We start from the raw sequence: 23630 nt of genomic DNA on the forward strand, positions 1-23630 counted from the left end.
TTTGTCTGGAGTTGAACTTAATCGTTGCAGCGAACGCCACAGAGCAGTCAGTGTGTGTGTGTCAGTGTACGTGTGTGTCAGTGTGTGTGTGTGTCAGTGTGTGTGTGTGTGAAATGACGTCCAACCATCTGTTTAAAACTGGACCACAAATCCTGCAGTAACTGAATTTTTTTGGCCACACTTTCCACATCCAGCAGTTACAGAGCAGCATGATAATTCGTTTGGAGCCGTGTTTGCATCCACCTGATGAATCTAAGGTTTAATTTTTTTTCCAATATGTCACGACATGTTGGGGAGGTGTGCTGCACCAAAGGAAGATCAATTAAACAAAGTTTAGTTCCAGAGCAGGTGCTGTGTGAGACCCCTGAGGTGAGATTTTTTCATCTGCTGCTGTTTTACAAGCTCGAGGATGAACTCTGAAACTCGAGATGGAAAAATGTTCTCACCTCATTGAGTCTGTTGCCCTGCACCTGGCCTAAATAAGGGACGGGATGTCCATAGGACTACCTGTGTGTCTGTTCACATCACGACAGAGCTCACGGTCACTAAGTGGAAGTGTCAGTGTCTGAGGCGTACTTCTCTTGCCGTCCGAGTCGGCGTGGACTTTGCGAACCAGGAACCCGTTCTTGTACAGCAGCGTCCCCGTGGGCTGCGCCTCCTCCGACAGGGGCTTCCCGCTGCTGCCCACCCTCTTCATGGACCTGGAGGTGCTGGAGTCGCACAGGCTGTCCCCGAGCTCCGAGAACGACTTCCGCAGCTCTTCCTCGTCGCTATGGAGACAATAAATAAATTATTTAATAAATAAATAAATAATAAAACACAGACTCCATGGTGATCAACACTTATGTGTCATGTCTCATTAGCAACGCGAATAAACACATCATCATTCATCCTGTCAATTTGCCTCTCGCTCTGTGCTTGTTACACGAGGAACAGCAAAGGACAAGAGGTCCAGAGATTTCACACACTTTCCGAACTTTCATTTGGTACAGTACACATGAGTAATATCGCCGTCCACTGCTGGTGCCTTGGCAGAGCTTTTGTTGCACAGGACATTTACAAAGCATCCTGTGTCTGGGGGAAACCTGAGTGAACGGATCTGTCTTCAAAGCTTTAATTGTGTGTGTTTTCCTGTCTCTGTGCTGTGCTCCTGCTCTCCTGAGAGGCAGTCCACTCTCCTTGATCAAAACGTACCACAGCAAAAGAGTGACACCATCTATCTTGTTCCAGCTTTGAGGTGAAAAACAGGGGCATCTTTACCCGGGGGGGGGGGGGGGGGGGGCAGCTCCTCTCAGAGACGCAGACACATCACGGTTACTCTTCCTCCTCTTGATGCTCACAAGGAGCCTCATTGAGGTGAGACAGGACAGGAAGATAAAGCTTTACAGACTTATCAGGAGAGGGAGAGGGCGGAGGACACTTTATTCTGCTTCCAAATGGATGTTTTAAATCTCAAATTAGCAGCCACTAGGAAAACGAAATGCAATAATATCAGAGTAATACGACACTACGCTATGACTCTTGACTTATGAGCCAGCATGAAGGGGAAGTCCTTAAAATACAGAAGAAACGATTGTGTAGTAAATATGAAGGATTGCTGTTGGTAATGATTTATATTCTTGGTATTTTATAGACCAAGAAAATTTGTGCCTAAACTACTGTTCATTTGATTTTGAGTTTTATTGTTTTATTTTGCCTTTTTTTAAATGGAGTTTGGTTTGAAAGAGAGGGAGTAAATAATCTCTTTTTGTCCTCGGTAATCTAATTTCTGTCTTCAGTCTTTGGATATATAATTATTCTCCTTCTACTTTTGCTTCCACTCAAATTTGACATTTTCCAGGATAAACTATTGGCTCGTTTACAACTTCTCCACATTAGGTCAAATTTTCTGGTGAATGAACACAGTGTTACGACAACTGATAGAAATTATGGCTGAAATTACAAAAGTAATGAACTGGAGGTAAAAGTCTGGCTTTAAAAAGTAAAAGGGAGAAGAGACAGAGTGTGTTACACCTAATGTTTTAAAAACTGCAGCATTACAGATTTTAATGACATTTACCCGACTCCATCTGTTATTACAGCCAGTTTCAAGGTGAAGGGTTGTGGCTGATGGGCTGAAGTTCTGGATCAGGGAACTCGTTGCTCATTAGAAACAGACCTTGAGGAGCCATCTTTGTAAATGATGATTCTGATGAGCTGCAGAGTTCTGTCTTTGACTGCAGCTTTATCTCTTGCTAATTTCCCTCCTGTGATTTCTGTGTACGTGTGTGTCTCATCTCTCCATCCAAAAACTGAACTGTGCACTTAGGTTTTGGTTTAGAAGATTGTTTTTATCTCATATTTATGTCTACTTGCTCATTTTTCTGTTTATAGTGTTGTTGTTTATTGATTTCTAACTGTTTCATTACATTTTAAATGTTTTATAATCTAATTTTGTTTTATATTACTGTATATTCTTATCTAGTAGCTTTATCACAGTTTTATTTCTCATCCAATTTAGTTTTTTGTCGTATTCTTTAAAACTGTTAAAAGTCTTGTAAACCTGTTTTTGAGTCGTCTGTACAAATACATTAGTATTATGTAGTAGCAGTGATAATCCCATTCTCTTCCAAATAATCCCTCACAATGCACTGTGTGCATTCTTTCAGTGTTTTTAAAGGGATTTGTCACATTAGCAGATGATAGATGCTTCGGGCTACAACAGCAAGTGTCTCTGCATCTGCCCACTGAGGTAACATGGCAATTCCACTTGTTACCTCACCAGGCGGCACCCATGCAAAAGTTCAGCCCGAAAATAGAAAAATGGCTGGATGCCGAACCCCCCGAGACCACGCTATGAGTAACCAACAGTACATAACAGCAGTTAACCCCATGCAGGAGCCAGAGAGAAGAAGAGAAGCAGAGACGGAGCCAATGAGCATGTAGCCTGTTGCCTGGTAACTGCTGGGCTGCCTGAATCCTCCATCCCTCTCTACACAGAGACAAAGTGGAGAGCTGGGGGGGCGAAGGAGAGATAGAGGGAGGGAAGGAGGGGAGACAGAAAGAGAGGGAGGAAGGGAGGGTGGAGGAGATGGGGGAGAGAGGAGTGGAGGAGAGGAGAGGGGGGAGGAGGGAGGGAGAGATAGCGGGAGGTAGAGTGAAAGAGAGGGAGGGAGGGAAGTAGGGAGGTGGAGAGAGGGAGGGAGAAAGGAAGGAGAGAGGGGGAGAACAGAAAAAAGACAAAGCTCCTTCTCATGTGTCAGAACATTATCAACAATAATTTGAGGAAGAAAAGAAAGAGGACAGAAAAAACTATATAACAAAAGAATGGAAAGAAAAAAGAAAAGAGAGAAAGATACCAGCGAGAAGAGGAGATGAAAAGAAAAGAAAAAGGACAGAAAATTACAGGAATGAAAAGTAAAGAAAGGAAAAAGGAAAATAAAGGAAAGGAAAAAAGAAAGGAGGAAAAGAACGAAGGAAGGCTGGTGATGAAACCTGAAGAAAAGTGGGCTGAAGAGTTGGGCCTGTTGACTGAGGTGCTGGGGTCTTTGTGCTGATGCTGCTGAATCAGCAGCCAATGAAAACACATCTGCTGCTTCACCTGTGACTCTGAGTCACTGTACCAAACGGCAGAAACACTCCACACACAGTCAGGTGAAAGAGGACAGTAATTCATCCATACACGTCCTCGTATACATGACAAAGCTTTTCCTCGTTCAGAGGCTGAAGTTTCATCTCATTTCTTTTTTTTTTTTTAACCTTCTTTTCATCCAGAATCTGTGGACATCTCGTGTTTCATTGGGCTGGAGGTCAGATGTCAGATACTTTACCTGATGTTCAGTACAGAGAGATAAATTTATAAGTGACAAGTTTCCAAGTTTCTGTTAATCTACAAAACTCCTGGTTTCAGAACAGAAGCCAAGGTTCTCAAATGTAAGAAGCTGCCTCCACACGAGCAGCCAAACAAGAACTTAGCTTGAATAAAATGGTCTAATATTGGGAAAATCTTCATTGAAATCTTGAACTATCTCATTGAAAAATAAGTAAACATTACTGGGAGTTAATTCCAGCTTTCAGACGTCTGACGTTCTCCAGGCTACGCTCGGCATTTTCCCTCTGCTCTACCTGTTTTCTATCCAAAGATCTGAATCCTCCCGGATCTCCGACTTGTTGCGTCTCTCTTTCAGTTGCACAATGCCCAGCACCTCTCCCTCTGCTCTCCGCCCCCGCTCCTGAATGAGGAAGCATGTGTGTGTTGTATATGTCTGCGTTGTATGTGTGCGAGCAAGTGAAGAACATGTGGGTGCCTCCAACTGCACCGCTGAGAGTGGCCATGTGCGTGTCTTTCTCTGTGGGGGTGTGAAATAACATCCATTGCCGTGCTTTTGCGTTATGTTTCTCATCGGGGCGAAAAAAAAAAGAGAAACACGCACTGCACGTCCACACAAACACACACCTGTAATTAGATGTACATACCAGATTTCACGTATACAATTCGTATTCATATCATCACAACAAGCAGTTTGTTTTAGTGTCTGAAAATCACACCTCTATCACAGGCCTCTGACTATACTCTGTGGTGGCGGAGAGTGTTTTTTTTTTTTTTTTTTACCTCAATCTGAGAGTAAATTAGTAAATCAATGCCTATATTTAGAATAGAATATCCACTTTATTGTGCTGTACACTTTGCAAATTGCAACTGCAAACGCACAAACGCAAATATTTCCCAACAAGACCTGCACAGAAAACAGCATTTACAGCCTGAATCGATGCAGAAGTGAGGTTTATCTGTCACAGGGTGTTAGTGCCTGTGTTGTGAACTCAGTCAATGAGTCTACAAGTGAAAAAATGTCGTCTGTGTGATGAAATATGCATCAACTAAGCGAGCAGGGTGTGAAAGTGCTGGCAAAGGCGACACTGTGCTCTGCTTCCAAATAAGATTTTCAAAGCAGAACTCCAGCACAGACAGAATTTACTCTTTTCCAATGATCTCGGCCGGCTGAAGTATTAAAAATGAACATGTGCACCTCTCTGCCAAAACCAAAAAACCAGACTGCTGTGGGCTGAATCTCTTAATCTGTAATTCGTCTTGTTTGGAGGTGGGTTCTCCGTTGCTTGATGGTGTTTACGTGTCTAAAAATGACACACTTTCTATCCTCGCGCGGCCCCTCGTGCGGCAGTGTTTAAATAGCTGTCTATATGTCAGTGGAGATGTTTGAACTGGATTGCCTGCCTCTCTGTGGATCTCCTCCTCGATCTGCTCCTCTGACCACTTTTATTCAGCTGCTTCGGGAGCGCTGCTGCTGCTATTTTTGGAAAGGTAGTGGGAGGCTGTGGTCACACCTTTGTACAGGATGCAGGTAAAAGAGCCATTTAAATTGAGTTGCCTTTCTCTCTCTCTTTCTCTCCATCATTGTCTCTTTCTGCCTTTTCTTGCTTTTCATGTTCACATGTACAGAAACCAACACGCACACGAACACACCCATGTATTTCCTATGTATATTTATATGTACAGTACATCTATCTGTGTGTGTGTGTGTGTGTGCGTTTGCTGCCGAGAGAACGCAGGGAGGAAAGAGCAATGCGGTAGCTATGGAGTCGTATCCATGGTGCTGTAACTATGGCAACAAAGCTTGGAAAGCTAGTGACTTAATTGGCATCTCTGAGGCACTCTGAAACTGTGATCCAGAATAGCAACCCTTGACACACTAATGTTTCCTTCACATGCCAGACAACACTCACGTCATTAATGAGGATGCTAACAAGTTGATCAATATCCCTTATTGTTTCCTGCCCTTCAGGACAACGTGTGTGTGTGTGGGGGGGGGGGGGGGGGGGGGGGGTTAAGTGAATCTGAGGCAGGCACAGACAAGATTAGGACAGACAGGACAGGAGGACAAAATAAAAAAATCATGTATAAAATGAACAATACCAGCATAAAGTCAATTTAAAGGACTTACAGTGTCCACTGCAGCTTCTGATTCTTGATTGAGTTGTAGAGAGCCTGCAGAGGAAAACACAAAAAAATCACATCTTCAGATCAATATGACAAATATCAGCAACAAACGCTCAGCTGTGTCCAGCCGGAGATTTGATCACACGTTACAGGGCGGGCAGGTGTGTTGTGGTTTTCTGTGAAAGTTGCGGAGTAAGCAAGCCGCCTTCATTCAATAAACTGTACTCGGAGAAATGTCATCCCTTTCCACGCCGCTCAAACTGCCCTTTGCCTGAGCCGAACTCATTTTCTTTGGCAAACAATCCATCAATCATCCAATCAGTCAACCACCACTGCATCAGTTACAAAGCCATTATCTGCCAGGCACCCGGCCCATCGATGGATAGACGAGCAAATCAATCAGCCAATAAATAATTCAGACGTTGACACAATAAAGGGAACAATAAAAAAACAAAACACGATAAAGATGGTGCATGTCCACAGCCACGCTGGCTCAAACAATGGTTCGTTACACCAGGAACAGTGGTGGAAGTAACAAGCAGAGATTCACATAATAAAAAAAACTTTTACCAAGAGTAAAACATCATTTAGTAGAGTAATTATAGAACGAAGCAGAGCGAGTATATCGCCTGGAAATACTTAAGGCCTCAAGTTTTCTTCCACCATGACAGAAGAGTGGGTGATATGGATAAAATCCAAATGTAGTGTGTTTGTTTTTTTATTTATATACAAAAAAACCATTGAAAAACGGTTTGTGGATAAAATGACCAGTGTAATATCGATGGTGTTGTGTGGGGAATGTTTTCTTGGCTCACTTAATACCGATCAATCATAGTTTAAATACCACAGCGTATCTGACAGTGAGCTCAGTGGACTTCAATGGTCCCACCCGAGTCTCCAGACCTGAATCCAGCAGAAACCTTTGGGGTGTGGTAGAGCAGGAGAGCAGAGGGAGGAACGGCCCAGTGTTACTGTGGTGTTCCTAATAAAGTGCTCATTGACTGTATCTGCTTGTATAACTCAGGCTAATTTCTTCAAACTTTAACTGGGCTATGTTTATGAGTTTTTTTTAAACTTGTGATTGGACTCACTTTTTTCAGGTCACTGTTTTAATTTTCAGGAAAAAAAAAAAAACTCTTTTTCTCACATTATCGTCATGATCAACACAAAAAAACAACCCAAAGAAAAACACAGCAGGGACAATCAAAGACAGCTTAATGAGGGAAAGGCTTCAGAGACGCAGCACATTTGGCTTTAACTTCCTCACAATCTGCAGCGACAGTCAAGACCTTTAGACACCTCTCATTCAGCAGCCTGCAGTGACACCGGCCTGTGCCAGCTGAGCGTGATACAGCAGCTCCGTTTCACAGCTGGTCTGCAGCGGAGGAGCAGGGGGAAGAGGAGACGGCGTGAAGCCGTCAGCCCGCAGTGTTTGAGACACAGATCGGGGCCGTGGATGCCGCTGATGGACAGCTGTGACAGCTGAGGTGATGGAGAGGACTCTTACAGGCAGTTCATCACCACCTCATTCACCCCTGAATCCCTCGTAGACCACACGGTCTCTGCGGGGGACGAAACCTCACGCTCAGCTAAAATCGTTCATTTTCCATTACATTCCTTTGATTAAAAGACTGCTACTAATGGTCTTCACTGGAGTTCTGCTGTTTTAGTCTCCCAACCCATTATGAATACCACGGTGTTGCACTGTGACTTTTAGTCAAATGAAATTGGATTTATAATAGGGTTTGATTCTTGTGCCTAATCAGGTTCATTTCCAGCGTTTCCTTTGAAACCGGGCCTAATCAGAAATACTTCCACAGCGTCATGAATATTAATGACCGTCCAGCACAGACCATTACAGATTTAGTTCTGGTTTCCTTATGTTCTACTGTAAAATGTTAAATGTGTTCCAAACTAAACGTGCTCATACATTTTAATAATCACGACAGAGAAGTACAGCCGAGCTTCCCAGGATGCCAGAGCCAGCCGGTTTCAAAGTGCAAGACAAACTGCTTCTGAAGCACAAATCTGGTCAACATCAAATATTAACAGTGAATTTGTAAGTTGTAAAAGTGTACTGATCTGCAACAGCAGACACACACTCGTCCTACAGAAGTTCATCCAATACAAATGTAGAAAACTGCTGAGTTTTTAAAAGATCAGTCGGTAAAACAAAACTCAGACAGTCAGAAAACTGAACCGAGCAAAGTGAATGAGAGTCTGAGCTTAGAGAACATGTGGAGAATGAACCATGGAAGGAAACAGAAAAGAATGTCCATGTGGCTCCAAATGCAAACTGAATACCAATGGAAATTTATTTTTAGCCCCAAACAGAAGGATAAACTCACAAGAGCCTGATGGAGGAAACGTGTCTCATAATGTCTTCGTCCCATGAAACACACACGTTGTCTCTTATAAAAAATAAATAAGAAAAAAACTTTTTCATCCTAAACTTTTACCCTGCAACAAAAAATTGTAACAATCAGGTATTTGAATCTTATAATTATAGGAGCGACAGTGTTTTACTCAGGCAGTAACAGGGCTGCAGTTAATCATCGTCTAATACACAGAATATTTTTTAGAGTAACACGTGAATCGTTAGCAAAAATAGTGAAAAATGTCCCAGAGTGATGTTATCAAACGGCCCAAAGTACCAAAGATACGTGGTTTACTATCACAAACGCACAACAGCAGCAGCTTTAGAGGACAGAACTGCAGCGTTTGTGTATTTCCTAATTTTGTGTTGATGAATTAACTGCCTTATCATCTCAGCTCTCGTCAGTGTAATAATTGATTTGATGGTGGCATACCTCACTGTTTTCTTTCATAAGTTATGATTAATTCATGTGTAAGTCTGCATCCGCAGTTTGTTTCTTCCTCAGCCAACAAAGTACTGATTTAGTGTGGTTAAGTGAAACTGTGTCACAGCCAGAGTTTATCTGCCAGCAGAGATTTATTCCTGAAGAATATTTTTTTTTATTTCTACAAAAAAAATCACTCGTTACTGTAAATCCTGAGGGAACACGCAGTGTCAACAGCAGAGGGACTCTGTGGATTCTAAAGACAGGAGACTAAAAAAGGAAAAGTGCATTTAAAACAAACGTAGATGGAGGTGGAGAATAAATCAGAGCATCAGTCAGACTCATTCAGTCTGGAGGCTCATTGAGACACGGATGGATGTTCGTCACCTTCACCTTCTACTTGCTTCATCAACGTCACCAAATGCCAGCAAATGAGAGCCATTAGCTTCGAGTGGTGGCTTTACACAACACGCTGCACTGAGCCGAGGTGTACGGTGTACCCCATCAGGCCTGGCAGCCGACCAGTCTCCTTCATCAAACGCTCAACACTCCATAAGTGAATGTATACAAACTGCTGAGAAGGCAAATCAGACATTAAACACCCATGATGATGGTCTGCTGTGTTTGTGTGTGTGTGTGTGTGTGTGTGTGTGTGTGTGTGTGTGTGTGTGTGTGTGTGTGTGTGTGTGTGTGGGACATGAGTGGTTAAAAAGATGTGGTAAAGAAAAACAAAGCAAACACATTTGGCCAGTTTGGCTGTGAATGACAATGAGCTACCATCCGGTGTTATGTTTGTTATGACATGTGTCACACTGGTATGAAATTAAGTAGGAAAAAATGATTCATTCCTGTTTTTTTTGGATATCAGATTTGAAGATGCAGATCAACTGACAAGCTGGTGATAGATGATGTGTCTCAGTGACTCATTAAAGTGAAAGTAACAGGAAACAGCCGAGAGTTTTCAGTACCTTCCTCCTCTTCCTGGCCTGCGGGTGGTTCTGTCCGTCCTGAGCCTTGCCCAGCAGGTCTGGAAACACCAGGGGTTTGAGTGAACGTGAGCGTGGGGTTCTGGGATAGCGGAACGGGTCCATCATCCGGAAGTCCCTTCCGTAGCGCACAGTGCAAAGAGAGCGTGAGCGCAGGCGCCCCGCCGAGTGCAGGCTGTTAACACCGATCATGGTCAGAGAGGCGCACGATCACACGGAGCTGGGCTTCAAGTCCAAAGAGTCCAAGCCTGTGTTTTTAAGTCCAGCAGACAAAGTTGCTCCAAAGAGATAAAAAAAAAGTGTGAAATGAGATTCGTCCGATCTGGATGCTCTCCCAGGAAACGCTGGGAGAGGCTAACGTGCCAACGCGCAGCTGGAAGTGAATTCAGTTGTTACAGAAAGCAGCTGGCGATCAGCGGAGGGGGGGCGGGGAGGGGGGCAACACATCACCAGGCTGCCGCTCAGTCAGTCAGAGGCACCGGTGGACTGTGCCATCAGCGGGAGTCAGAACCCCAACAGAACCAGCCCTGAATGTCTTGATCAGCGCTCACCAGGCAACACCAGGATGCCCACCTGACGCTGAATTATTGATACGACAGCCATGTATTATTCACGGACAGAAACGACTCTGCTCCCTGTGACAAGGCGAGACTTTCTTCTGCAGGTGAGAATCGGTCACAACGGTGCAATAAATCCAGCGCTTCTCTCGTTTCCCGGTCTGTTGGAAGTTTAACGGGAAATAAAACCGCAGCTCGTGGCAGGCTGATACGTTAAAGGGTAATTTCTCCGGGCGGCTGTTCAGACGTGGGTAAACACTCCGTCTCTACATGGTCTCAACGGGACACAAGCCTCTGCCAAGTTACCCAGAGGTGACACCTGTCCAGCTTCCACCTTTCAGCCAAAGCCGGAGACAACACGCTACAGAGATGAATCCTTAAACATGAACACACACACACACACAGAGGGACACAAGCTGACACTGTCACAGATGGTATGAAACACTGGCAGAGGTGTGAACGGACAGCCAGCATGAAACAGATGGGTGCAAAATGCGGAAATGAAGAGGTAAAACACACACACAGACACACACACACACACGGGCATACAACAAGCTCTTTACGCTGATACGAACACAAACACAGTGAAACAACGCACAATAGAGGGAGATACGGAGGGGTGGGAGGAAGGTACGGAGGGGTGGGAGGGAGGTACAGCCGCCCTCGGACTTCAGAGCAGGGATTCCAAAGAGCACCCGCGATTCCGTCACAAGCCCCGAAAATAAATGTAAGAGGAAAAAAAAAAAGAGTAGAAAAAAGACGCAGGTGCAGAGGAGCGGAGATTCAGCACAGAGGAGAGCGAAGGTTCCTGTTGCTCCCACTGTAAAATGGACACCATCAGTTTTACAGTCACAGCGCTGACTGACAGATTCTCACTTCTTCCTCCTCCTGCTCTCGGTCCATGTGTAGCGGTCCGCTGTCATGGTCCACTCCTTTCCCTCCTCCTCTGCGATGCACTTCGCTCAGTCACTATTTTCTCTCAAGACTCTCTCTGTGCTCTGGTTACAGCCTCTTCCCGCTGCACATTCGGCGGGTGTGGGTGTCTGAGGGAGAAAACGCCGCTCTCCTGCCGCTGATGCCTTTCATCTCTTCCTCATCTCTGTATGTTTGTTTATCTGTTGCAATCTTTTTTTCGTCCAGTCTTTTCTGTCTTTCTTCCCTTCTCCCTGCTGCTGCTGCGGAGGAGGAGGAGGAGGAGGAGGAAGAGGAGGAGGAGGAGAGGAAAGGAGAGCTGGCTGCCTGAATCGCAGAGTGAAAAAGAAGCTGATAGGGACAGTGCTCTCCCTCTCTCTGCCTCCCTCTCTCTCGCTTCGTCAATGCGTACCTCCCTCCCTCCCTCCCTCCTTCTCTCAGTCATCGCCAGCAAATCACAGTCTCCCAACTGCCTCTTCATTGCATACACACATACAGAAATGCAGGCACACTTTAAAAAAAAAAAATACACTTGCAACGGCAATTAGTATTCAGTGGTGGTCTTGTGGGAGAGACTGATAAGGTGAGAGGAGGAAGACACATGTGAAGACTTGGCAGCAGAGGGACAGTCTGAAGAGGTGTGTACGATCAAGTGTGTGTATTCACAGACAGGGGATGGTTATCTTAGCTTAGCATGAAGACTGGAGGCTGGGGGGTGGTTGTGGTGGTGGGGGGGGGGGGGGCTTGGTGGTCTGGCTCTGTCCACAATGTTGAAATAAATCTGCTCACTAATTAACCTGATGTATTTTGTGCACTAACATAAATGCAGAAACTCTGCCAGGTGAGGTTTCCAGGTATGGTACCAGAACCAGTGCTCACCGACTGAACCTGTTCATTAATGAGCTTTTTTAAAACCCAGCGTGTTTACAATGCTTAACAACCAGGATCATACCAAATAAACCTGCTTATTAAGCTTTTTAATGGATGGAAATATTAAATATTAGGCTTAAAATTTTTTGAGTTCAGCTCTGCGAAGTTGTGATGAACAAAACAAAACAACTTCCCTGAACATCATGAAGATATTTATCAATTTATTGACGAATCGTTAAAATGACAAAGGGATCACGAGCAAATGAACAAGAGGAATCATAAAGAAAAGCTGTGAGACATTAGAATTGTGAGTTTGAGCAACTAAAGTACAATATCCACTGAAAGGAGTGTAATCAAATCTAATTATCCAGCCCTGTCTTGTGGGGGGGGGGGTTACATGGTCCTGGAGGTCTGGTTTTCACGCTTTAAAGCTCCACTTTTTCATTCCTTTGTTGTTGTTTTTAAAAATTAATGCGCCTAAACCTTCGAGTAATGAACTGTAACCGTGTTTTTGTTTGTGTCCAATTGACAACCTCATCCCAGCTGCCCCCCCCCCCCCCCCCCATTCCTCCTCTTGTTCTGTATCTTGTTGTTGTTAAATTTAAAATGTGATAATAAAAAATTAATGATTCTGTTTCTGCTGCTTCTGCAAAGTAAAAAAAACAGTTCTTCCCTCATGACCAGTGTTTGTCTTTTGACATGATGTGACTGCTGTCCGTCCCCAGCGCCTGCGACTCTATCAGGGGGGGAAATAAAGGAACATCAGCAAGCTCAAGGGGGGGAGGGAGGAAGGGGGAAGGAAGATGACAGCCTGTTACAGGAGGAGGTAGAAGCTTTGGTGTTCGTTTGTCTTTGTAGTCCTCTCCCTGACAATTATCCCTCCTCCCTGACTTTGCTCTGTGGGCGGCAGCAGCTCGTGGGTGAAGCCTGAATTCTGAGAAAACCATCAAGGTGCCTCTGGACCAAACGCTTAACCCTGAATCACACCGCTGAAGCCGGGTCACTGCAGCCGAGCGCTCAACAAAGAACACGAGGGAAACACCTGCTCACCGAAAAAACAAACAAACAAACAAATGCTCCGTAAAAAAAATCTGTCATTTTTGTCTCCTCGTGTCCTCTATCAGTTCTCCCGTCCGTCAGTCTCACCCCTCCCTCTCTCCCTCCCACTCAATATTTCACATCGAGTCTAAATCCCTGCCTCTGTCCCTCATGGAGAGTCCAGACAGCTCAGGGAGAGGGGGAGTGTGTCCACGGCCACATGTCTCTGCTGACCTAAGCAGCTGTCTTTCTCTGCCCCTTCCCCTCCAACAGCTCTACATCTTTTCTCATTTTGGAGCAGAGGTGTGAGATTTCTGTCTCAGTCGATGTCTGTTTTCACTGTGATCCTTCTACAATCAATGTTTGCTCCGGACAGCAGGTGCTGGCTGTGTGTTTTCAATGGAGAGAATTTAATTATTTTATAGGACAAATCCAGATTGAAAACTGTATCTTGTCTTTATTGATCTTATTTTTCTGGATTTATTATCAGACGTTTTCTAACTTGACAAATAAAAGTCAGATTGAAATATTAAAGAAATGAAAAAAAAAAAAACAAACCAATTGGGATCAAACGTGTTATAACTAGAAGAAGGCAGATGCCCTGAGGTGACCTCTCAGCAGAGAAATACAAAAACACCACAGCACTGAGAACCTAACACAGAGGTCTGAAACCATCGGACAGATTCAGCCTGTGAGGCAGTTTTCTAAGGTGATATTCAGTGTTTGTTATTGTTAAAAAATCTAAAAAAGAAAAACTAAACCAACAACGTGTTAGACGGACAGACGGACAGTGGGGACACATGTGAGAATGATTTCTTTTCCCTCATTTACAAAAACATTTCTTCTCCCTTGCCATTGACGCTGCTACACAATCGATAACATCAGTGCACCTAATTACTGTTTGAAGAGCGCGGCTCAGCGTCTAACCGAGCTGCACAACATTTTCGTTTCAGCAGAATTTGTTCTCCTGTTCCAGTGCAGGCTGGTAACCTACTTCAGTGCATCATTAGCTCCCACTTCAAGCTTTAAGCCTTGAGCAGGGCTGAGGAGAGAGAGAGAGAGAGAGAGAGAGAGAGAGAGAGAGGGGGAGTGTGTCTCTGAGTCTCACACTGAAGGAAGAAAGTTTCTTCCAAAGCACCAGACTCAGGCCAGAGCTGAGCAGCTGATAAGTCTTTGACAAGAGTGAATAATAAATAAACAGATTAATTGTAGCAGTGAATAAATTATACTCACACATCAGCTTCACATATTTGCAGCTCAGTTTAGTGGAGAAGTTTCTTACATATCGTAAACCTGGTTTAAAGAAGGAAAAGTGGTTTGCATGAAGGGGTGGGGGTATTAGGGGAAACCTGTCCTGTAGCATGTTGCATGTGCGTGACCAAACACCGCAGAGAGGGAAAGTCAGAGCTCAGGAAAGAAGAGATAAGTTCAAGGAACTGATTCGTTAAATAAACATCCTCTCGAAACCTAAACCGCCTTCATGCTGTGAGTCTATTCGCCTGTTCTCTCACCGCAACGACAACTTTTCACCGATGTTGCTGTGTCGTCAGATTTCAGTAACTTGGTTAGTGCAGAGTCATTATCGCTGATACAGACAACGACCAAAACTCTGAACATAAGATCCAGATCATAATAAACCAGCTGTTGACTGGTCTGCGTGCTCGAGCCGAGCAGCCTGTCACATCTCAGCTGACTGATAGTCTGCTGTGGGTAACAGGGGGAGGAAATATCCTCTGGAGGACATGATGATAGTTTATGGCCTCATTATGAATCCTCGAACGAGAACACGCTGATGGAGACAAACAACCGTCAGTGCTCGAACGGACAAGCGCGCTGTGCTGCGTGTACACTCTGTGTAACCTCCATCCGTCCTGCTCCTGGTGGGATGTGGTGACGCGCACATGCATCAGCTCGCTTTATTCCTGCTGTTATTTCCAAGTCTCAGCGTTTATACTTTCATTTTAATTTAATTCATCATTTAAATTCACATAAAACTGCTGCAATAAACTTTCTTTCAAGTTGCATGAACATATGGCCTGAAAGCTAACACATGAATTAATGCAGCTCAGCTTCGGGCCTCAACAAAATAATAACAGCAAAAAAACACAATAAAGACAAAACAAAAAGAACTTGAGGCTAGACAAACAGTTGCTCCAAACTTCTCAGCGGCCAGACTCCCACTCGTTTCACTTTAGCTGTACAATGCTATTCAAAATGCACTGAAATTAATCAAAGTCTACAACGTGTTTGCAAGATGGAATAAGAGGAAAAACCCAAACATAATCAGTCTGTCTGGATAACCCTGCAGCCTCAGGGACTTTTACAGGCGGTTTCAAACACAACGTTTTCACTCGTGGCAGAAACGTTTGTGTGCTGATCAAAACAAATTGTGACTTATTAATTATGAAAAACACGAAGCAGATCACTCAAAGCGAAGCTTCTGCTCCTCTCAAACAATCAAATGAATCCAGGACATGAACATGAATGTCATATTTCCGTCATGTTCTCCACATTGTTTTCGTTCCTTCGAGGTTTGGCTGCAGTAACGGATGGAAACCCTCATTAAATCACTTATTTTCTGCCAATTTTCTGGAAATTCATTTAAAATGTGGTGTTTGCTGTGCCATGTAACCCTCATACCCTGACTTTATATCAGATCAGTCTTCCTGAAATTATAAAAAGGTGGAAATGCAATAAAAAAATCTTGAAGTAAAAAGACAGGTGTTTGCGGGTATTACTGCAGCGTGCTGGACAGTGTGTAAGAGAGGCCTGTGAAGCCAAAGCTTCACACTCTCAGTTCAGGAGATTGCTCCATTCTGCTCCTCTATTGTGGTGGTAATAGGAAACATATCACAGAGTTTAATCAAAAGAGGCCCGGACTGGCGAGACAGGCAGAGAGAGGGAGAGCTGAGAGGGAATAATTGAGAGACAAGAAGAATCAGTGACAGTCGAGAGCGTTACAGAGGAAGATAAACGAAGCAAAACATCTGGAAAATAAGACAGAAAAGAAATGATAGAGAAAGGACCTAATGATTGGACAACGAAAGAGGAGGTGGTAGTCCACCTGGGGGAGGGAGGTGGAAGGAGGTGTCGTGGGGATGCAAAGCCCCTCTCATTATTTTCCAGTCCAGCAGGCAGCTGATTTCTGTTTTAGCCACAGGCTCAGTGGTTCAGCCAGTGTTTCCTGTCCCTCAGAGTAAAGCTTCCACATATGGCTTAATTAATCACATTATATGGTTCTATACATGATGAAAAACAAACCACTGAGCTTGTTTTTTAAAAAAAAGTTGCATAAATCATTTAATAACAACTAAAAACTTTGTAGATTAAGTTAAAGGTACATGGCTGAAGTGGAGTCTGAGCATTTTCTGTCCAATAAAAGCACAGTGATCATTATGAAGCTAAATGGAGACAGAGGAAACAAGTCCAGAGTCTGTGACAATGTGTGTGATATACACTACGTGTGTGTTGTTGCTGTTGTTGTGCAGAATGAGCACGGGGGTGAAGATGAAAACGGGGTGAGGGATTTCTCTGGTTCTGTCCTAATGTACTTACAGCTCGCATAAACACAGACACCAGACACGAGAGGGGAAATGCCAAAACAAGAAAATGAGCAGAGGAAATGAGGGATATGAGGATGGCGGGGGGGGGGAGGAATGACAGTCATTTAGAGACGGGAAATGATGGAATGATAACAGAGAAAAATGGAGGAGAGGGAAAAAACAAGAGAGGAAAGCAAAGGGCACCGGAGCCAGTGGCACCAGCTGTTTACTGAGAGGAGATTAATGCTTCGCTAGATTAAAATGAGTCACATCACAAAAACTAGTTCCTGTGTAGAGGTTAGTTGCTGGTTGTTGGCAGCATCACGCAGTTAAGCATCAAGCTACTTTATCTGGGACGAATCAATCCATGGAGCCATCTCATGCGTTCCTCATCCTACATTACCCAGAATGCAACTCGACCACTGACAGTTATGTCACATTCATTCCTGATTTGGGAATTTGTTCTTCTGAAGAGGACGTGTTGTATGTTAATGATCAGAGCTGCTTCCTGTGTCTGCGTGACAACGAAGAACAAACAAAACTGATCAGACGAGACGTGATTAATGGATAGGTCACAGTTCGAGGAGCGCTACTAACGCTAACAACCTAAAACCTTTTTATAAATAATTGATGTGGAATAGATTTTTTTTACAGTCTTTACAGGACAGGCTCGCTCAGCGTTTGCTTGCTGGGCTGTGGTGGAGGGAAAGTGGGAGTTTTGTGGTAAACAGACTGTAAATTTGTCAGATATCCAACTAAACCTCACGTTACTGCAGCTTCAGCTGAATTTTACGATGCAGTTTTACACTGAATGTGGACTTTGGATTTTGTCCCCATCTCTTACATTGTAGTCACGCTGGGAAGGGACAGAATGGACAGAACCAGTGACTCTTCAAATGTCTGAAACCAGACAGCAAGACTAAAGGAAGGTCTTCAAACACAATCAAGAAGAAGATGGCAGGTCAGGAGCATGATGGCAGGAAGAAAAGAGAGCAGAACTGGGTGGAGGTGAAAGAGTGTAGATAAAGGTGGCAGAGACACAGAGACACAGAGACAGAGATTAAACTGCAGCAGAGTTAAACAGAGCAAAGATAAGGAGCAAATAAGAGTGGGCAGGCAGAACATTTAGAGTCGGAGAATAAGGCAATGAGAGAAAGGAGAGAAAGGAGAGTGTGGCTCGGGGGTAAGAAAGAGGAGAGTCTCGCTGAGAGAGAAAGAATAAAAGAGAGCGGGAGCTTGTGGAAAGTAGAAGGCAGGATTAAAAAGACTGTTCCTGGATCTCTACAAGCATTAATAAAACAGCTAATGCACGTCTGTGAGACTCTGCTTCTTTTCCTCTCAGCCTCGCTTTGCTCGCGGTCACATGGCTGCGGCGTGGATACGATCTGCCCTTAATAACAGGTGCAGCTTTTCATTTCTGAATTCAGCCTCGTCACTTCAGCAGCAGGACGCGGCCTCTCTCTCTCTCTCTCCATCTCGCCCTCATGCATTTTAAATACCCCATTACAACTTGTTGACTGGCACTCTGGGGCCTTGTGGCATGTTGATGGACCACTCTGCAGACAAAACTAATCAAACTAACCGATGGACAGGCAACCCACACTGATTGGGTTATTTCGCCGCATCATGTGGCCCGAGGCCTCTGTCTGAACCCTGTGTGACAGTCCACGATGTACTGTCACCAAACTCAACCGGGTTAAGCTAACAGCCTAATCTAATGCTGCTGAAGACGAGCACTGATACCCCGAGGGTAGTCTCATTCTCCTCGTCTCCAGATAACGCAGCAAAACAATTAGTCTTCCAGCCAGCGTCGTAGCCGGAGTGTAGCAGGAAGTGGCGGGCCCAGGCAGGCCTCTGATCGGAGGCCTCCGGAGATGAGGCGGATGCCAGCTGGCAGAGAGCTGAGACCAGACAGCCAGGCTCAGTCGCACAGATCTGAGGGACAATACAATGCTGGCACACAGTCTGCTCGCTCTCATTTGGGATGTGAGTCTGCGTATGACAGCATGTGCATGTGCACGTGTGCGTGTTCTATTTTAGATTTGAGAGTAGCTTACTTTAAGCAGATCCTTGGGAAAATCTTGGCCGTCATTCAGTCCTTCCAGATTGCCAATGAACTGTGTGCACGACATCCTCTTCCCAATGTTCTGGAGACACAGAAATACATGTAAATGTGCTTTTATTTCATACCCACACATTCCTCATACACTGTATTCAACACAAACTGCCTCCCTGCTGTGGTTTATTTCAACTGACTCCGTGAGTTTTCATTTTTGGTTTGAAAGCGAGCGTCTTCCTCTGTGACAGGTTCCTACAGTCTGCCCATGAAGAGACTTTTTTATTCTTAAATTTAGTGTATGATGAATTGAAAGAGTAGTTAATCCCAATCATGGCCTCTGTTTTTCTTTGTTTGTTTAAATGTTTTGTGTCATTTTTGAAATTATCGGATTAATCCCGAGATAATGGATCCTATCAGTCTCACAGGTCAAACCGTAATCCGTTCAAAAACTTTCCTGATTTGCTCGTCCCAAAAAAAAAAAAAGGCTGATCCTTTAACCGGTCACGTCTGCAGTCACTTTAATTAATCATTCATCCACAGAGCAGCACTATCACTGAGCAGAGCCGCCAACGGCCCAGATTTGCAAAGGGAGACTCTGATTATAAGAGAAACAGATTAATGACGGTGAAAGAGGCTCAGCAGGCGGACCTGCAGACCCAGATCAGCAGACCCAGATCAGCTGGTGATCAGCCTCAGTCTCATTTTCACTAAACTCCAGACTGAATCAAAAAGCAGCCGTTAAAACGTCAGTTCGCTTTGCTGATCTCTGGCTGAGTAAGTCTGTCTGCAGCACCTGTATTACTGTACGCACTCACACACACACTCACACACACACATGAACAGACACACACATGCAAACAGACACACTCACACACTACTCACTTGACCGTGTAGATCAGTGTTCAGCAACATTACAGCACAGGTGAGAGTGTGAACTGCATCTAAAGGATGAAAACAGTGTGTTAGTACTTTCACCTTTGGTGCTTGTGTGTGTGTGTTTTGATGTTCTTCTTCTTCCATCACTGCTGAAAACTACAAACCAATGCATGTTTTAATTTAATGTGCATTGCTTAATGTTTAATGTGTGAAAGTCACCGTCCTCGAACATCGTCCACTATTTGATGTATAATACGTTATTTATGACGAGATCTGTCAAACACCAGTTTTCCTTTCAGCACTGGACTTACATCGAATCAGAGCTCAGGACTTAAGGATGGCGAGACACATTAAATATTCAGGAAGGGATTTTGTTATTTCTCCATTGCTGGTAGTGAGAGCACTTCTCTGCAGCACTCACCCTCTGATGGCATGACTTTTGGGTTGCAGTCCAAATAACGCCTAGAAAAGTGTGACAGCACCCTCTCCCTCTCCTGAGTCTCCCCCATCAGGGCAAACTGCCTGAGGAAAGTCCTGCAGCCACAAACACAAGGACAGTCAGATCCAGACTACATGCTCATCCAGTACAGATTAAAGATGACCTGTTTTAAAATGTAGCAGCATTTTAGTCCACTGCAAAAAGGTCAGAAGAAACACAATAATTCAGAAATACACCGAACAGACAGATTTATTTATTCTTAAATAATACGCAGTGTTAGATCAGTGTGTATGATCAGTGTTCTACCATTAAATCTAAATAAAAAATCTGATTATCACTTTTATGTAATCAGATCAGCTGGCAGAGACTGAAATGAACTAAGTACATTTATTCAAGTGCTGCACAGTTTTGTGGTACATGTGCTTTACCTGAGTGTTTTCATTTTATTGCTCCTGTACTTCTCATGCATATTTATATTTATCTAATAACAGATGTACTTGCTACTTATAAAATAAGATTAATCTTTCCAGAATAAATCACCCAACAAGATATAAAATACTCAAAATTTAAAAATCATCAGTAATAATAATCCAGTGGTGTATATACAAACAGCAAACATTTAAAGTGCATTTGAATGTGTTGAACTGTGGGTGACAGGTGCAGGACCAAATCTGGCCTGTAGAGAGCAGTGTTGAACAGCGGGCAGCCTCTGCTCCATCATAACAGAGATTTTATTAAGACATCAAAAGGGCAGATTTTCATCTGACTGAAGCCAAATCAAAGCCTGTATGTATTTAAAATTTTTCAGTGGCATGTTTAATGTATTGTACTATGAGCTCTCACCGCAGCGCCTGGTCCAGAGCGAGGCCTGTGAAGTTGAAGAAACTCAGATACTCCTCTGCAACCATTCGGCTGAAGTCATTACTGCAGACAGACAGGAAATAATACGCAAAGAGGAATAAAGGGAGAACAGAGAAAGAACAAGACACACAAAACAAAACAAAAAAAAACTCCAGCTATCATAAAAGCACAACGTGTCAATCAAACGTTCAAATGCCATCAGTTCACTTAGCGCCCTCGGTCTGGGCTGTCAGTCAGTTCGAGTGCACTGGTACAGTCAGCTCGAGATGCAGACCGGAGGCCAGAAAAAAAAAAAAAAGAGAGAGAAGAAAAAAGGAGGAGATTCCCAGGGTGCATCTGTCAGAAAGTGAGGAAACCCTTTAATCCCAAATTCTTTCTCATCAGCACGAGCAAGCAGCTGACAGGCTGACGAGCTGATCGAGCAGCACAGTGCGGGAAGACTGCAGATCCACTAAAACACGGCACTTTGTCGGCAGAATGAAAAGCGACGTACAGTAAATGTGCACCGGCCCTGACCGATTAAAGTTAAATAAAGACAAGATGCAGCAGAAAGGAGCTTTTTCCAATAACATGCAAACTACAGCACAGTTTGGCTTTAACATGTTGGTGTGGAGGAGGCCTCTGTTTACTGATTGTTAACAGCAGCAGAAGTATTGGTTTATTATTGGTATTGGCACTATTGATGACTTCATAATGGGGGGTATTTGTGATAGCAGTAGTAACCTGTAATCAAGAGGGCTGAAGAACAGTGAATGTTTTATCTGGGGCATGTTGGGGCAAGTGTCTGTTCAGGGGTTAAAACTATTTTACAAACACCTTAAATATTGTTCTCGCCTGCCACAGGCACTGACATTAGTCACAAAATGTTTCTCTTCTTTTGTCATTTTAACCAAAAAAATGAAAAAACAACCGTGTAGTGACTCACTTCTTGCTCAGGTGGCGAGCTACGTCAGACTTCCGGAAGCCATCCAAGTTGAAGAGACGTTTGGCGAGGCGTTTGGCGGCCGCCACATCGGCGCGGTGGCTGCCGTTGGTGAGGGTGTCACTGCTGCCCAGGCCCAGCCTGTCGCTGAGGTCCTGGTCCAGCTCCGAGTCGGTCGCCAGGCGGGCCTTCTCCCTGCTGAGAGGGAACGAGTGATTAAAATCAGACACAAATGGAGGGACAGAAAAGGATATGGAAAGAAGAGGAAAGTGGGACAAAGACAGAATGAGGAGAACAACTGACACAGATTGGTAAATAATTGAAAAGGCAAGAGAGAAAGGGATAAAAGGAGGAACAAAGAATGATGGTAATATCATAATAAAACTAATAACTCCAGTATATCAATATTTTAATAACACTAATATCTGATTTATGCTGCACTGATCTAAATCAAAGTTTCCAGCTGAACATCGGGGGAGATAAGAACAGTGAGGCTGATCAGGAGAAAGTAGCTTAAAAGAAACATAAAATATCTGTAAAATGAAATAAGATTAAAAACCATGCGTGATGAATGAAAAGAGAAGGATGATGAAAGAGGATTAAAGACATACGGGTGAAGCAGTGGGAGATTATAAAAAAAGGTAGAGAACAGTAATGAATGAGTGTAAATATTCAGTAGTAAACAAAGCTCATGTTCACGTAATTTAGTATCAAGCATAACAGAACGTATGCAAATCATTTTATATTTAAACACAACATTTGGCGTGATTATGCACTTTAATAAGTGCATTCAAAGCCTCTGTTTTTGCCAGCTTCCTGGCTCTCTCGTTATCACGTCCTCATTAAGCCCCTTCAAAGCATTAACGAGTTCAGAGGTGCAAAACTTATTACATCTGAATTATTCTGTGATTATAATTTAAGCATGTTATGTCACACTAAGCTAAAGGAGAACTGCGGCTCCGGCTTCTGCTTGAATGTGGAAGACAGACACGAGGTCTCTGAGTTCATTCACTTTCATTCAACATGGCGGCGACATTTCTTGCCACCGTCAAGATCTGTGTGACCATTCGAGTCACGCCAGCCGGCCGGAGAGGAACAATGAGAGTCCAGCAGCTGAGAGCTGTATTCTGAAAAGCTAGAAACAGCAACACTTCCCCAACAAGCCGAGCGCTCATTCGGATTTCTCAGCATGAGGAGCAAGCCAAGAGAACCAACAGTCCCAGGGCTTTGCTTCCCACATGTACACATCCTTATACTGTGTATGAGTCAGGAAAATCACACCAGAGCAAACAGTGATTACTAACACAAGCTGACTGGTTAAGAAAGCGACATCGGTTCAATGGTCAACTCTGGTTTGACAGAGTACACAGACGACTAAGACTAAGAGCCTATAGCCGTGCTAGCGGCTCTGTGTCTGAGGAACAGCGTTAATGTTTACCACGCTCAGAGTTTTAGTTTCACATGCTGACATTTGCTACCGAGCAGTAAACACAAATACTGGCCCGTAAGAGGATCACCAAGATATATCAGGATCTACCCTCTGGGGACCATAAATGTCTGAACCAAAATCCACCCAATAGCTGTCAAGACATTTAACTGAAAGCACATCAAACTGTCCACCTGCTGGTGGCGCTAAACATAAAGTCAGAGGCTCACAGAGGTTACTAGGCTTTATCCTCTGGGGACCAAAGAGGAGGACCAGCTGAGATGAGGACACTGCCGTCCCTGAAGTCATGCTGCTAACGTAGCTAAAAGGACAGTCACATAGGTTTCCCATCTGCTCTCCATCTGTCTGTACCACTGTAGAAGTGAAGTGAGTGGCTTCGAATACA

The 23630-nt window shown here is 44.0% G+C and overlaps 1 protein-coding gene across 2 annotated transcripts in view; it reads right to left on the reverse strand.

The window, feature by feature from the left end:
• Positions 1-23630, reverse strand: part of LOC121201591 (PH and SEC7 domain-containing protein 1-like) — a 46043-nt gene that overhangs the window by 8601 nt on the left and 13812 nt on the right. For both annotated transcript variants that reach the window (XM_041067483.1, XM_041067484.1), the window contains 7 exons: positions 21802-21996; positions 20859-20939; positions 19998-20110; positions 19583-19641; positions 18699-18788; positions 5940-5983; positions 577-770 (listed from right to left, as the gene is read on the reverse strand). In XM_041067483.1, the coding sequence (XP_040923417.1) occupies positions 577-770; positions 5940-5983; positions 18699-18788; positions 19583-19641; positions 19998-20110; positions 20859-20939; positions 21802-21996 (776 nt within the window). The remainder of the gene's footprint in view (positions 1-576; positions 771-5939; positions 5984-18698; positions 18789-19582; positions 19642-19997; positions 20111-20858; positions 20940-21801; positions 21997-23630) is intronic.

The sequence above is a fragment of the Toxotes jaculatrix genome, chromosome 21 (genome assembly GCF_017976425.1).
Source record: "Toxotes jaculatrix isolate fToxJac2 chromosome 21, fToxJac2.pri, whole genome shotgun sequence".
NCBI classification, from domain to species: Eukaryota; Metazoa; Chordata; class Actinopteri; family Toxotidae; genus Toxotes; species Toxotes jaculatrix.